Source organism: Octopus bimaculoides, chromosome Z (assembly GCF_046866305.1).
Source record: "Octopus bimaculoides isolate indiv1 chromosome Z, ASM4686630v1, whole genome shotgun sequence".
Lineage (NCBI taxonomy): Eukaryota > Metazoa > Mollusca > Cephalopoda > Octopoda > Octopodidae > Octopus > Octopus bimaculoides.
Window position 1 is genome coordinate 39,743,548 of NC_142944.1, and position 13,834 is coordinate 39,757,381.

Sequence of the window (13,834 nt, forward strand, 5' to 3'; positions counted from 1 at the left end):
CCAAGATCTATTTATGTTTAACAACTGAATGAATTTAATAGAAGCATCTAAATATGAAACATCATGAAAATTGTTCAAACTGAAGTCCTTCTTGAGTGACACATCTTTTCCAATCCAGTCAATACAGAATTACAGATAGTATTTATGGAATTTTGATTTACTGTCGGGTGACCTTTGACCAACCCTGTATATACATATATCAAAAAGTTAATGGAAACCTTTATATATATATATATATATATATATATATATATATATATATATACATATATAAACATATTTACAAGGTCTGATCAGTAAGTATCTTGACTGGAGTCACAGTAACAAAGCCAAAGCATGCACAGTGAAGCTGCTTAACAAAGATTGACCATGAAAACTGCTTTACATGCACATTAAGTTTTAATATTTCAGCTCACTTCTGCTGTTTACAGCAGTGTTTGGAAGGAAGGTGTGATCATTACATTGACTATGACAGAGAATGTTGTCATGGCGATACCTGCTGAGAGGTCTACACAAGGTTGCAGAAAGCGTATGGAGATGAGTGTATGAGTGGTTCAAATGTTTCTAAGATGGACGTCCAGGGATGAATGTTCTGAGACAGCAGAACTAAGTAAAACATCGCAGATGTAAGGGGAAATTTTTGAATCACCATCCGTGAGTTATCAGAGGATGTGCAGTTTAGTTATAGTTCAGTTCACTATCACTGAAAATTTGGATCTGAGACATTGTCTGCCAGGTTTGTGCCAAAACTGCTTTCGGCTGAACAAAAAAGCACTTAAGTTTCAGTTGCACAAGATTTCTTTGACTGTATTGAGAACAATGAAAACTTTTTGAAAATTTTGCGTAGGCCTCTGAGCAAATATTACCAATCTTTGGCAAAATTTGGTGTAGATTCTCTGCTGAACTTTCTCTGTTATGAGCAACACAATGATCACATGCTACACACCTTCCTTCTAAGCACTGCTGTAAACAGCAAAAGTGAGCTAGAACATTAAAACTTAGTGCACATGCACAGAAGAGTTCAGGGTCAAGTTGTTCCAAACGGCTTCACTCTGCATGATTTAGCTTCATTACTATGGCAACAGTCCGGAACACACACATACACACACAAACACACACATACATATATATATGTATAATTCCAAAATTTAAAAAATAAAAATGGAGGTAATAATCTAAAATTTTAAGTAATAAACCTTTATCTAAAAATTTAGTAATTATTTGAAAATAATTTTATCGAATAAAAAATTTGTTATTGTTAAAATCATGTTTAAGATTTTAGTTTGGTGTGTAGTTAAATTCAATTTTAAATATATCACGATAGAAAAAACATTTTTTAAAACTAAAAGAAAAAAAATTTAGAGAAAAACTGAATTAAAGAGTATTAAGTAAGGTTAAAACTTCTCAAGCAGTAAGCATAAGAAGTGTGAATATTAGAGAGAGAAAGAGAGGCTCCAAATGGATGAATAGAAGAGTTTTGGCAAATAAAAATAGAATAGTAGTAGTAGTAGTAATAGTAGTGATAATAAATATGATTTCTTTAATAATGGTAAATGACAATTTCACAAGTAAAGAAGAAAAAAAATACTTAAAAAGAAAAAAAAAACATACAAGTAAATGCCCCATGGCCAACAACAAGGCAAAAATATGTTGATTCCAAGGAAATGAAAATAATATCAACAAATTCATGCATGGTACTTACTACACAAGTACAAGACATGGAAAATTCATGGAAAACTTAATGTTTCTATTTCTAAAGGACACAGAGTGTGTGTGTGTGTGTGTGTGTGTGTGTGTGTGTGTGTGTGTGTGTGTGTGTGTGTGTGTGTGTACATACATACATACACACACACAGAGTCACTCACTCTTTTTCTGTGCTTCAAAATTTATTACCCACAAGAAGCAGGAAATATTAGCAAACAAATTGTGAGCTAGGTCGTAAATCATAATTGATTGTATTTGATCCAGTGAACAAATAAAGCCTGTACAGAGGCATAACAAGACTGGTTACTCTTAACTCCAATCCTATAACTTTCTACCATTACTTATTGAATTTTGCTTGAAATTTTGTAGCATACTTCTCATGAAAACTGAACTATTTGTAACATGTCTGTCTAAGAAATAAGCTAACAATTGCATGTGTTATTTCTTTTTGGTGAAGAGTAAACTAAAGTTTGTATGATTATGGGTATGTTTACCTCTTTTGTTTTTTATCAATGTTTAAAAATAATGTGAGTTCATTTCCTGTTTGCCATGTCTAAAATCCTAATTCAGTTTCTTATAAAGTTTAAAAAAAAAAAGGTGTCTTGGGATGACTCTAGTCAATTGAATTGAGACCGCAAAATATTGCACCCACTATTTTATAGGTTTTTCATGAATGAAAAGCAAGAACAATCCCAATGGGATTTTCAACTTGGATAAAACCAAATACTTGAAACAATAAAACTCATTTACTCAAATTTTATGATCCCTACCAACACTTCTCCACTTTAGTTTTTGTTTATTAATACTAATTCTATTCAACTTTAAATCAAATACAGACTAAATAAAATTCTGCATTCTTTGGACTTCCTTAGAAAAATACACAAATCTAAAAATATACATTATTTTACTTTTATTCATCTCCCAATATTCTGAACTCAATTTTGTGGTATATATAATAATTATGAGTACTAATAATTACAATTCTTAAAATATTGCACAAAGCATCAACATTAAAGCACCAAGCAATTGTGTAGTCATTATCATTATTAGTAGTAGTAGCAGCAGCAGCAGCAGCAGTGCTGTATGAAATAAGATCTTTAGATTCATTATAGCCACATTCGAAGTATCAGTTTCTTCTTGGCCTTACAGAAAAAAAAAATCATTTTCCCCTTGTTTTCCCAACATGAGAACATTGTCTGTGAATGGGTCCAATCATTTCAACAAGACACTAATTTTCTAAATTAGTTGATTAAAATATAATAATAATTTCTAATAAAGTATAACCAACTCATACATTGTAGGAAAGAGGCAGGACATAACTGATTGAATCAAACAGAGTGTATGACTGGTACAGTTTTATCAACCTTGGAGGGATGAAAGACAAAGTTGGCCTTGGTGGAATTTGAATTCAAAATGCAGATGGAATGAAACTAAATACCATAAAGGCATTTTAGTAAAGTTACTACTGTTTCTTCTAATTTCATTTCTACCAAACAACTGTTTTGAAAATCATCATTATAGTAATGTGTATATGTGCACACGTGCATGTATAGCAACCTCTGTACCATATAAATACATTACGGATAGTCAAATTTACTGGGGTATTTCAACTGGAGATAATTTGTTGGAAAATACAAAACTTCAGTACAAGACAAAAGTCTTCCCGCTGCTGGACAACTCTTGTCTACTAATATGTCCATAAGAAATATCTCTGAATGAATATCACAATTAATTTGGCTTTCAATGGTGCATTTACGTTAGATGTAATATACTGATTGTAATTTTAATCTAATACTCATTTTGTTGCAGATAACAAAGTAATTATTATATATATATATATATATATATATATTTACATCTAGAACTTAACCCTTTAACATTTAAACCATCCATATCAAGCCTAAATAGTCCACCTGGTTTATGTTCAAACTGGCCAAATTCAGCCTCTTACACCTACCCTACAATGTCATTCTAAAAATAAACAATCGCATCTTTGAACTCTCAAAGCTATGAGATAATACATTATTAACTTAAAACAATGTGAATATATAAGCATTACTTTTGACAGAGTAATCTGAATGATAAAGGGTTACCCTTACAGTAATTCATATTACCACCATCATCATCAATTTGTAAGTAATCTAAGAATTTAATCCAATTGTTTTTTAAAGAGATCTCACATTCTATATCTAAAGTATAACTGTCTAGACACTATTTAAATTACTTTTCTGATTTTATTTATCATTTTTCTCTTTGTGTTTTTTTTTTTGTAAACTTAACTTTCTTCTGTTATACTAAAGATTAAACCAATAAAAAGTTTATTGCTTGTTGTTTTTAACCGACAAATGTTGATGATGTCAAAAAACATCATAAAGGTATACCAGCTGATGGTGTCAAAAGTAAGAAACTCACAACTCTAGTGGCTTGGGGATTGTTTGAGAGACTCTGTGATATATGCTTGTTGAAAGCAGCAAAAGTATTTGTGGATGCCGTGCCGCCAGTGGTGTTGATGAAAATGCTTCTACCATTTCCTTTGGGACATGAGATAGACACAGCCTTTGAAGTTGGCCTCACTCCTGCTAAAGGTGCAACATCAGCCTTCTGTAACAGTCCTGTCTGCTGTACGGACGGTAATGACAGAAAATGACACAGCATGGGTATATTGAAACGTGTACACAGTTATATAAAGTCATGGAACAGCTAACACACAGCTATAGCAATTCTGGTAATCAAGCTTTTAAATGTATTTTTTTAGTACTATCTCAATTTCAATTAAAGTAAAAATGCATGCTGACTACTGTTTATGCAATTACAGCAATCAATATTTTATCAAAAATTACTCTGAATAATTAATGTACATAACATTCCACTAAGAACACCAAATTTCATCTTGTTTTTTTTTAACCAAAATAATTTAATTATATTTGTTCTAAAGAATGAAAACTGTTCCAAGGTTTTATAAACATTTGGTACACAAATATGCATACAAAAATACCAAAATAACAAAAAGCTTTCAATAAAGACATTAAATAAACAAATAAATCATATTGCCATGACAACAATATAATAAACATTGTACAATTAGCATGCAAATAAAAGACTTCAAGATTTAAAAAAAAAAAATCAAATCAAAATTAATTTTCATAACTCAAAATAAAGCACATAAATACATGAAATAAAATTATAATTTTTAACCCTCCTCATTACTTTTATTATAAATACCCTCATCCTTATTAAGAGTAACCTTATTCCAATACTAGGTGAACATCTTTTTTTAACAACTACAATATATATATATATGTGTGTGTGTGTGTGCATATGCACACAGTTTTAGTTCCTAGCATTGTTGTAAAGAGTTTATTTTAATTATTTCACCAATTGTCTTTATAGTTTCATGGTCATCCAGTAACATAACTCAACATCAAAGTTAGTCCTTTCATGTCTCATCCCTTAGAACATAAATATTATTCCAAACTACTTATCTGGAACTATCATCTCCCAGTTCATGTTCCACCTTTACCTTCTAGCCACGAATAACACCAAAACTATATAACAACCACAACCATATTCTGCTATCTTGATCCCCAAATACATGAAGATTTGGAAAGAAAACACACACAGGTCTCTCTCTCTCTCTCCTTCAGTTATAATTATTAAATGGTTATAGATTTTGCCCTGAGATATGACACAAAGGTAGTTGAAGTAAAATTTGAGCCAGTGAACAAGTCATGAGCACATTTCCTTTATGGATATATTACACCTTGATAAAATATATATTAAGTATTTTTGTGAACATGCATTCTCTCACACACACATATTGCAATCATGATGTAAGATATATATGGATATATATATATTCAGATTACGACAAACGTAAACAAGCAAACAAAGTTTGCTTTTAGAAGCATTGAGATGTCTTAGATAAAATTCATTCTTCATACATATTGCTTTAAAATTATTCAACTATGATGGTAAACAAAAACAATCTTAATGTTTAGATCTTGAAGTTCCCTTGGAACTCACAATTTCTTGATATTATTATACAAATGTGGTAAACAGACCTCTCTATTTGATATTTTCCATGAACGCCAAAGCAAAAAGAAATTAGACCAATAAAAATAGCCCTACTTCAAATAGTTTCACTCATCAAATATTTGTAAGATTATTATTAATGTTGTTGTTGTTGTTGTTATTGTGAAGACAGTGAGCTGACAGAACTTAACATGCTGGGCAAAACACTTAGCAGCATTCCACCAGTCTTTATGTTCTGAGTTTGAATTCTGCTGTGGTCAACTTTACTTTTCATCTTTTCAGGCTCAATGAAATAACTACCAGTTAAACACTAGAGTCGATATAATCAACTTATCCGCCCCCCCCCCCAAAAAAAAATTGTTAGCCTTGTGCTAAAACTTGAAATCATTATCATCATCAAGGTGGCAAGCTGACAGAATTGTTAGCACACTGGGCAAAATGCTTAGCAACATTTGATCTGTCTTTGTGTTCCGAGTTCAAATTCCACTGAGGTCAACTTTGCCTTTCATCCTTTCAGGGTTGATAAAGTAGGTACCTGCTGACTACCTGGGTCAATGTAACCAACTAGCTCCCTCTCACAAAATTTCAGGCCTTGTGCCTATAGAAAAAAAGTAATGCTATTATTATTATTTTTATCGGAAGCAGATTTGCAGAATCACTAAAGTGCCTTGCAGCTTTTTATGTGATGAGATCAACTCCAACCTTCCATCTTTTCAGGGGTCAATAAAATAGAATATAAGTCAAGTACTGAGGTTGACAGTATTGATTAAGACCCTGCCTGAAAATTGCTGGTCTTGTGCCTAAATCAGGAGCAGTTATATTAATCGAAATAAACAGTGCATGACCTCGCAGGTGGGGCCCAGTTAGAATTTTCTTCAGGTCCAGTAGCCCATCCCGCTCAAAAGGTCCCTGAATAAGGGTTGTTTAAAGATGTTGAGCAAAACACCCATGTTTCCAAAGGTGAATTATTCAAACCCCAAAGAATTCCTCTCAACACATGGCTATGATGCTCCCCCACTACTTCTGCTCATGATCAGAGATGCACATATCGTCAGCCACCAAGGGACATGCTCAACTGGTTAAGGTCAGACAAGTGTTAAGCAAATCTGTGGTATTGAGCAAAATATTTGCTGTAGCCCATCTTTTATACCAAAGACAAAACAATGTACATGATAGAGCCACTGCCTGGTACTGCATTCGGGCTTTTATTATTATCATCATCATTATTATTATTTCCATTTCACCTCTCAGAACTTTTGGTTTCACTTGCTCCAGTTAATTTTGGTAAAGCAGACAACAACCCGTTGTCAAAGGTCTCATAGGGTATCTTTCCATGATACTTAATACCCAAGTACCAATCTCAAAAATCCTCACCATCCCCAATAAAGAAGTTTTCTAAGCATGTCTACCCTTCTGTCAATTCCAGTTTTTCTGACATATAATTCAAACTTGGTTGTTATTGTTCCCAGTGACCCTACTGGGACAACAGTTACTTTCTTCATTGCTCACATTTGTGCAATTTTGTCTTTTGGTAGCTTGTTCTTTTCAATCTTTTTGGGCTCTTTGTCACCCACTTGAGCATCCCTAGGTATGGCAATATCTATGATCTTGGTTTCTTTCTTCCCTTTATCCACTACAACTATGTCTGGTCTCCAAGCATCAACCACTGAGTCACAGTGGGTTATAAAACCCCATATGAGTTTAGACTCATTATTCTCAGTGATGTCTTCTGGCTTATACCCATATTATTTGTGTTCTTTCAAGACCATACTTCTCACACTATCTCCAGTGGACAAACTTAGCTACATTTTGTATTCATCATCATCATCATCATCATCATTATTATTATTATTATTCCTTCTTTCTTGTGTCTTTTATACAATTCTTAGCCAGGTTATGACCTATGGCCTGAAACAAGAGAAGGTGAGTAAGCGAGTGAGTTTTTGTTTTCAGTTATCATCATCATCATCGTCGATTAACGTCCGCTTTCCATGCTAGCATGGGCTGGACGGTTTGACTGAGAGTTGTCAAGCCAGATGGCTACACCAGGCTCCAATCCAATCTGGCAAAGTTTCTACAGCTGGATGCCCTTCCTTAACACCAACCACTCCAAGAGTGTGGTGGGTGCTTTTTACTTGCCACTGGCACGAAGGTCAGTCAGACAGTACTGGCATCGACAATGCTCGAATGGTTTCTTGCCTGAAATTTTTTGGGGAAAGAGAGCTATGTAATTACATCAACCCCAGTGCTCAACTGGTACTTATTTCATCAACCTTGTAAGGATTAAGAGCAAAGTTGACCTTGGCAGAATTTGAACTCAGAACATAAAAACAGAAGATATGCCACCAAGTATTTTTTATCTGACATGCTAACAATTGTGTTGCAACATTACTTTAATAATAATGATAATAATAATAATATACACAAGTAGTTATGCCAGCATTATGAAATATCAGAAAAGAGATGGTACAACATACACTAGAAAATGCCTACTGAAAAAGCAAGGCAACAGTCTCAGATCAGGGCTAAGCAACCGGATATTGTTTTCAAGGATGATCAGAAAAAGGAATGTCTCATATATCAGTCCCAATACTGATGTATTGTTAAAGTAGATGGAGAAAGTATCTAAATATAAAGACTTGGAAATAGAGGTAACCCGAATATGGGGGCCTGAAAACAGAAACAATCCCTATAATAACAGGTGATTTGGGAATGATAAACAAGCATGCAGACAAATACATAACCACAACCTCAGAACAAATGAAATACCACACAGAAAATAGCACTGTTAGGAACACAGCACACTTTCAAAACAATTACAATAACAAAAAAAAACAACAAAAAAAAACAGACTACTGCACATACTCAAGACACAAAGCTGTGCTTGGTTATGCAATGAAAGCAAACAATACAAATCTCACGAATAACAATGATAATCCTTTCTACTGAAGGCACAAGACCTTGAAATTTTGGGGGAGGGGACTAGTCGATTACATCAACCCCAGTGTTTCACTGATGCTTAATGCATTGACCCCAAAAGGATGAAAGGCAAAGTCAACCTCGATGGAATTTGAACTCAGAACATAAAGAAAAGCGAAATACTGCTAAGCATTTTGCCAAGAATGCTAATGATTCTGACAGCTCGCCACCTTAATAATAATAATTATTCAGGCATGGCACTGTCATTAGGAAGTTTACTCAGTAACAATATGGTTTGGGGTTCAGTCCCACTGTGTACATTAACCCAAGGTCAAGCAATGCCTCATGAGTAAGTTTTTCAGATGAAAACTGTATGGAAGCTTGAGTGTTTGTGTGTGCATTTGCATGTTTGTATCTCATCATTTAACACTAACCTAGTGATTTCATGAAAAAAGAGACCACAAGAATAAATAAGCACTGCAGTTAATTTATTGACTAAATCCTTTAACCCTTTTATCATCATATTTCTGTTGAGATGCTCAGTGTTTCTTTCAATTACTTTAAATATAACAAAGAATTTAGTAAAATAACTTCGCTATCATTCAGCTAGTGTTACGAACATAAATAGTGACTAAGGTTTGGTGGAAGATTTCAATTCAAAACTTATGAAAGCAAGACATTTGTACTCAGAACCAGAGCCGGTTTCAGCCAGGTTGGTAACGTAAGGGTTAAGGTAAATGACCCAGCATGACTACAGTCCAATAAGTGAAAACTAAAACAACTTAAAGAATGAAAGAATAAAATTCAGCACATTTAAAAAATTTGTTTCTGATTGAGACAGAGAGAGAGGGGGGATTGGAGCATCAGATTTATGTGGAATGGCAAGGGACAGTCTGTGTAAGCTCAAATTAAAGAAATAATTTTCGAAATTGGTATTGCCATTATTCAAGGTTACATTTTCTCTTTATTAATTACTTTATATTCAGATAATCAATCAATTGATAAAATTTAATCTTTATACATACTCACTTAAAGTACATCCTACACACTAATTACAGCACACTGACAGACGCTCATGTAATATATATAAAGTACACACACTTAAAAGCAAATGTGAGGGTATACTCTCAGCTAAAATGAGAAGTTTATTGCTCTAATTAAAATGTAGATAAAATTTTTGATTGCGTCATCAGTGAAAAATGTTTCAGTATAAAGCATTCAAAATATTTTGATTTTGATGTAAAACATTGATAGCTCTCGGATGTATTACTATCAAATACATTATAATTACTCATAATTATTCTGAAGGAGTGATGTTTTGACACAAAAGAGAAGCAAAGAAAAAAATAATAGGACGAAATTTAAAGAAAGCAAATGCAAGATGTTAATGGAAGGGGAGATAATTGTAACAAGGGAGATAACCATTAGACAATTATTTTTACTAGAAGGAAAAGGACAAAGTAAGTAAAACGAAGTGGAAATATTGAGTTTGTTTACAAGTTGTTTTCAAATGCCTGAATTCTGGTTATTATTGGGAACATAGCACCGATGTCTTACTGCTAGAAAGTGAGAAATTTCACACAGGAAAACTGTGAAGTATTAAGATGTGAAGAAATAGAACGAGAAAAGGGAGCTACAGTGAAATCTGTAGAAACCATTTGTTATTGTTATATACTTTTGGATACACATCTGAAAACAAAATATTTAAGCTGAAAACAAACAGCTTTATATTTGCCAAATTATAACAGCTTTATAGTAGAGGAGCTTAGTTCTGAGGATAGTAAAAAATAAAAAAGTAAAATGAAAAACCATTGAGTGATCTGACACCTCACACTTTCTCAGAAAATATTCTGACAACTACACTTTCAGTCCTAAAAAGACTGAGGATAAATATATTTGTGAATTACTAAAGCTACATGAACAGAGTAACAGGTGAATTATATCACATTTACATGAAACATTTTGACTAAGTGTTGACTTTCCTGTTTTTTCTTTGTTAGCAAAAGCAAAAATTGATGATGTCATTTTGTCTAAAAAGGAATGCAGGATTATCCAGTCCAAATTTTGAATTTTCATATTTTCAATTTTCCATTTTGAAACTAAGAAAGACAGGCATACTGTCAAAATATTGTTTAATTCAATTAAAATAGAGTCAATCTCTATTTAATACAAATCATATTGCTCTCTTCTCATTGTGTATCTACCTCCTGAAGAGTCATGTCAATCTTCATAAATAATTGTTATTATTATTGCCATGTTGGGTAAAATGCTTGGCAGCATTTCATCCATCTGTACATTCAGAGTTCAAATTTTGCTGTGGTCAATTTTGCCTTTCAAGGTTGATAAAATAAGTACCAGTTGAACACTGGGGTTGATGTAACTGACTCACCCTCTCCCCTGAACTTGCTGGCCCTGTGCCAAAATTTGAAACCATTATTATTATTATTATTATTAGCAATTAATTCAAGAGCAATGCTAGTTTTCAGATACAGAGCTGGAAATTATAAACTGGACAAAAGGCAAAATGCAGAAACTTAACAGAAAAACCAGAAAGTCGTTGACTATGTATGGAGCCCACCATCTGAAAGCTGATATTAATCAGTTGTACTTGAAGAGTGACCAGAGTGGAAGAGGCTTAATTGCTATGGAAGTGTATGTGAAGAAGGAACAAAGCAGACTACATGATTATTTGCATAACAGCACAGAAAAGTTACTAAGGGCAGTGAATAAAGAACAGGGGATGAAAGCAGGAAAAGGAGAAACGGACAAGAATGGAATTCAAAATTGATGAGAAACCTTTGTATGGTCAGTTTTCGAAAAGCCATTGAGGATATATGTGGAATAAAAACCTGAACTAGGCTGAAACAGAGAGCTTTATAATAGCAGCTCAATATCAGGCACTGCAAACACACAGCTTGTGAAAATATGTGCATAGGAGAATGTGTCAGTGAAATGCATGTGTCAGAATGCTCAAGTTGGCCCAAGGAGAATATAAGAAATGGAGATATGATCAAAATATGTAAGTTTTTACACTGGAAACATGGTCAGAAATGGGTGCTTGAAGTAGTAATTACATGATATAATCATCAGATAGAAAGCATACAGGAGTCAGAAACAAGCAAGATTTTGTAGGATTTTCCCATTCAAATGGATAAGATTGAACAAAACAAGTCAGACATAGCAGTTATAAACAAGAAAAATTGAATTTGTTTACTGACTGATCCATCATGTCCATTTGATACAAGGATTTTGAAGAAAGCAGTTGAAAAGTTGGAAAAATACAACCCCTTATACTTTGAGATTGTGAGGATTTGGAAGATGAAATCTGTAAAGGTTGTACCTGTGGTAATTGGTGACGGTGAGGGATGACATAGACAAATGAATAAAGGAGACTGGAATGGAATGTCTTGCAGAGTTTCTACAGAAAGTTAACCTTTTAGGAACAGAAAAGTTCATCAGAAGGGTTGTGAGCACTTGATGACATATTGAAATCTTGTGGATATCATCTAAGGTTATCTGCTACCCACATAAACTCTACCAGGAATAAGCCCAATCCTGAGTCAAGATGATGATAATAATAAGATATATCTGAGATGAAGCTTGAATGAAGTTAAACTACACCTTAACACAATAGACTAAAATACAACAAACTTCAATTTAATTATCATCATTATTATGGCCAGTTTGCAACCTGGGCCATAGCAACGAAGTCTACCTGCCACACTTCTCAGTCCATCATCACTGCCTCAATGTCCTGGATACATTTCAAGCTAGTGTCTGGAATCAAGTTGTCGGTGTAAGTGTGACAACATTTTCCTCTTCTTATATCACCATGAAGTGGGTTCCACAAGACGAATTGGGATGCTTCCAGATCAGGGTGGCACATGCAGTGATCAGATAGACACAGCCATCTTTACCTAATTTTCTCACTAACTTTCATCAGGTCTCTATAAAGACATCCATTTGTCATATGATGCTGCCATTTCACATTCAGGATCATTTATAGCATCATTGTGTAGCATCCAGTAAGCCTGTTTGATAATTTCTTTGTCAGAGTCCATGTTTCATTACCATATAAAAGCACTGATTCATCAGTTTCAGTGAATAGCTTCATTTTGATTTGCCTGGGCAATATGGAGTTCCAGATTTTCTTTAGTTTGTGACAGGCTGTCCAAGCTTTTACCTTCTTGATCTTGATGTTTACTTCTGAACTGCTCACCCAACCACCTAAGTACCTGAAGTCTTCAGCAACATTCAGTTTGAAACCGTTCAAAGCAAACAGTTCAGATTCATTTGACATTTTCAGTTTTCTTGACATTTGTGTATAGGTCAAATTTTGGCAGCTGATGTTTCTACTCTGCTGAACAGCTGTTGTGCTTGATTTATTTCATTAAATATGAGTGTTATATCATATGCAAAGTCCAGCTCTGTGATGGTTGCTGCTGGTACTCTTTGTGATCTTTGCTATGCAATATGTATTATAAATGCCTTAAAATAGTTTCCAAAAATGCATGATGACAATTATAAGGGACATCAAAACTTTTAAATGCTTTTACACTATTTATTGGAGTGTGGCAAGTGTTATAGAGCATCGCTTGTAATTTCTAAAAATTGAAAATATATTCAAATTAAATGTCATTACAAATAAATGTTAAAATTATTTGCTATCAACTGAAACATAGACTTCAACTACAGTTAGTGAATTTGCAGAGTTGCAATGACAATTGTTATGATGAATTATGCAGAGCTGCTAGAGCATTGGGTGAAATGCCTTATAACATAATTCTGGCTATTTCCATTCTTGTTTCAAATCCTACTGACTTCTCTCTCACATCTTGAATTTTAAACCAAAATGCCCTTTCATAGTAAAATGACACTTTTATTAGGAAAATGTTTCCTTTATGCCACAAAGAAAATGCCAACTTTGGGAAATGAAGTTGTAAGACATTTGGGCATATGGACACAAGAATGGCTGCGTGGTTAAAGAAATTCATTTTGAAACCATATAGCTCTGGGTTCTTATCCACTGTGTATGATCTACTACACAATCAGGTTGATCAAAAATTTGGTAAAACTGAGCAGAAGCCCATCATGCACATGTGTACATGAGTGTGTGTGTGCGTGCATACATTTTGTTTCAATGTCCCCTTTGCTATGCTTGCATGGGTCAGACAGTTTA

General features: G+C 33.7%; 1 protein-coding gene across 26 annotated transcripts in view; it reads right to left on the reverse strand.

The window, feature by feature from the left end:
• LOC106878999 (chromatin remodeling protein domino) overlaps positions 1-13,834 on the reverse strand; it is a 137,416-nt gene that overhangs the window by 14,630 nt on the left and 108,952 nt on the right. For 18 of the 26 annotated variants that reach the window (XM_089365221.1, XM_089365214.1, XM_089365222.1 and 15 more), the window contains one exon: positions 4,117-4,323. The exons of 5 other annotated variants lie outside the window; for them this stretch is intronic. In XM_089365221.1, the coding sequence (XP_089221347.1) occupies positions 4,117-4,323 (207 nt within the window). The remainder of the gene's footprint in view (positions 1-4,116; positions 4,324-13,834) is intronic. 3 more of the 26 variants (XM_089365223.1, XM_089365210.1, XM_014928386.3) reach the window with 1 other exon arrangement.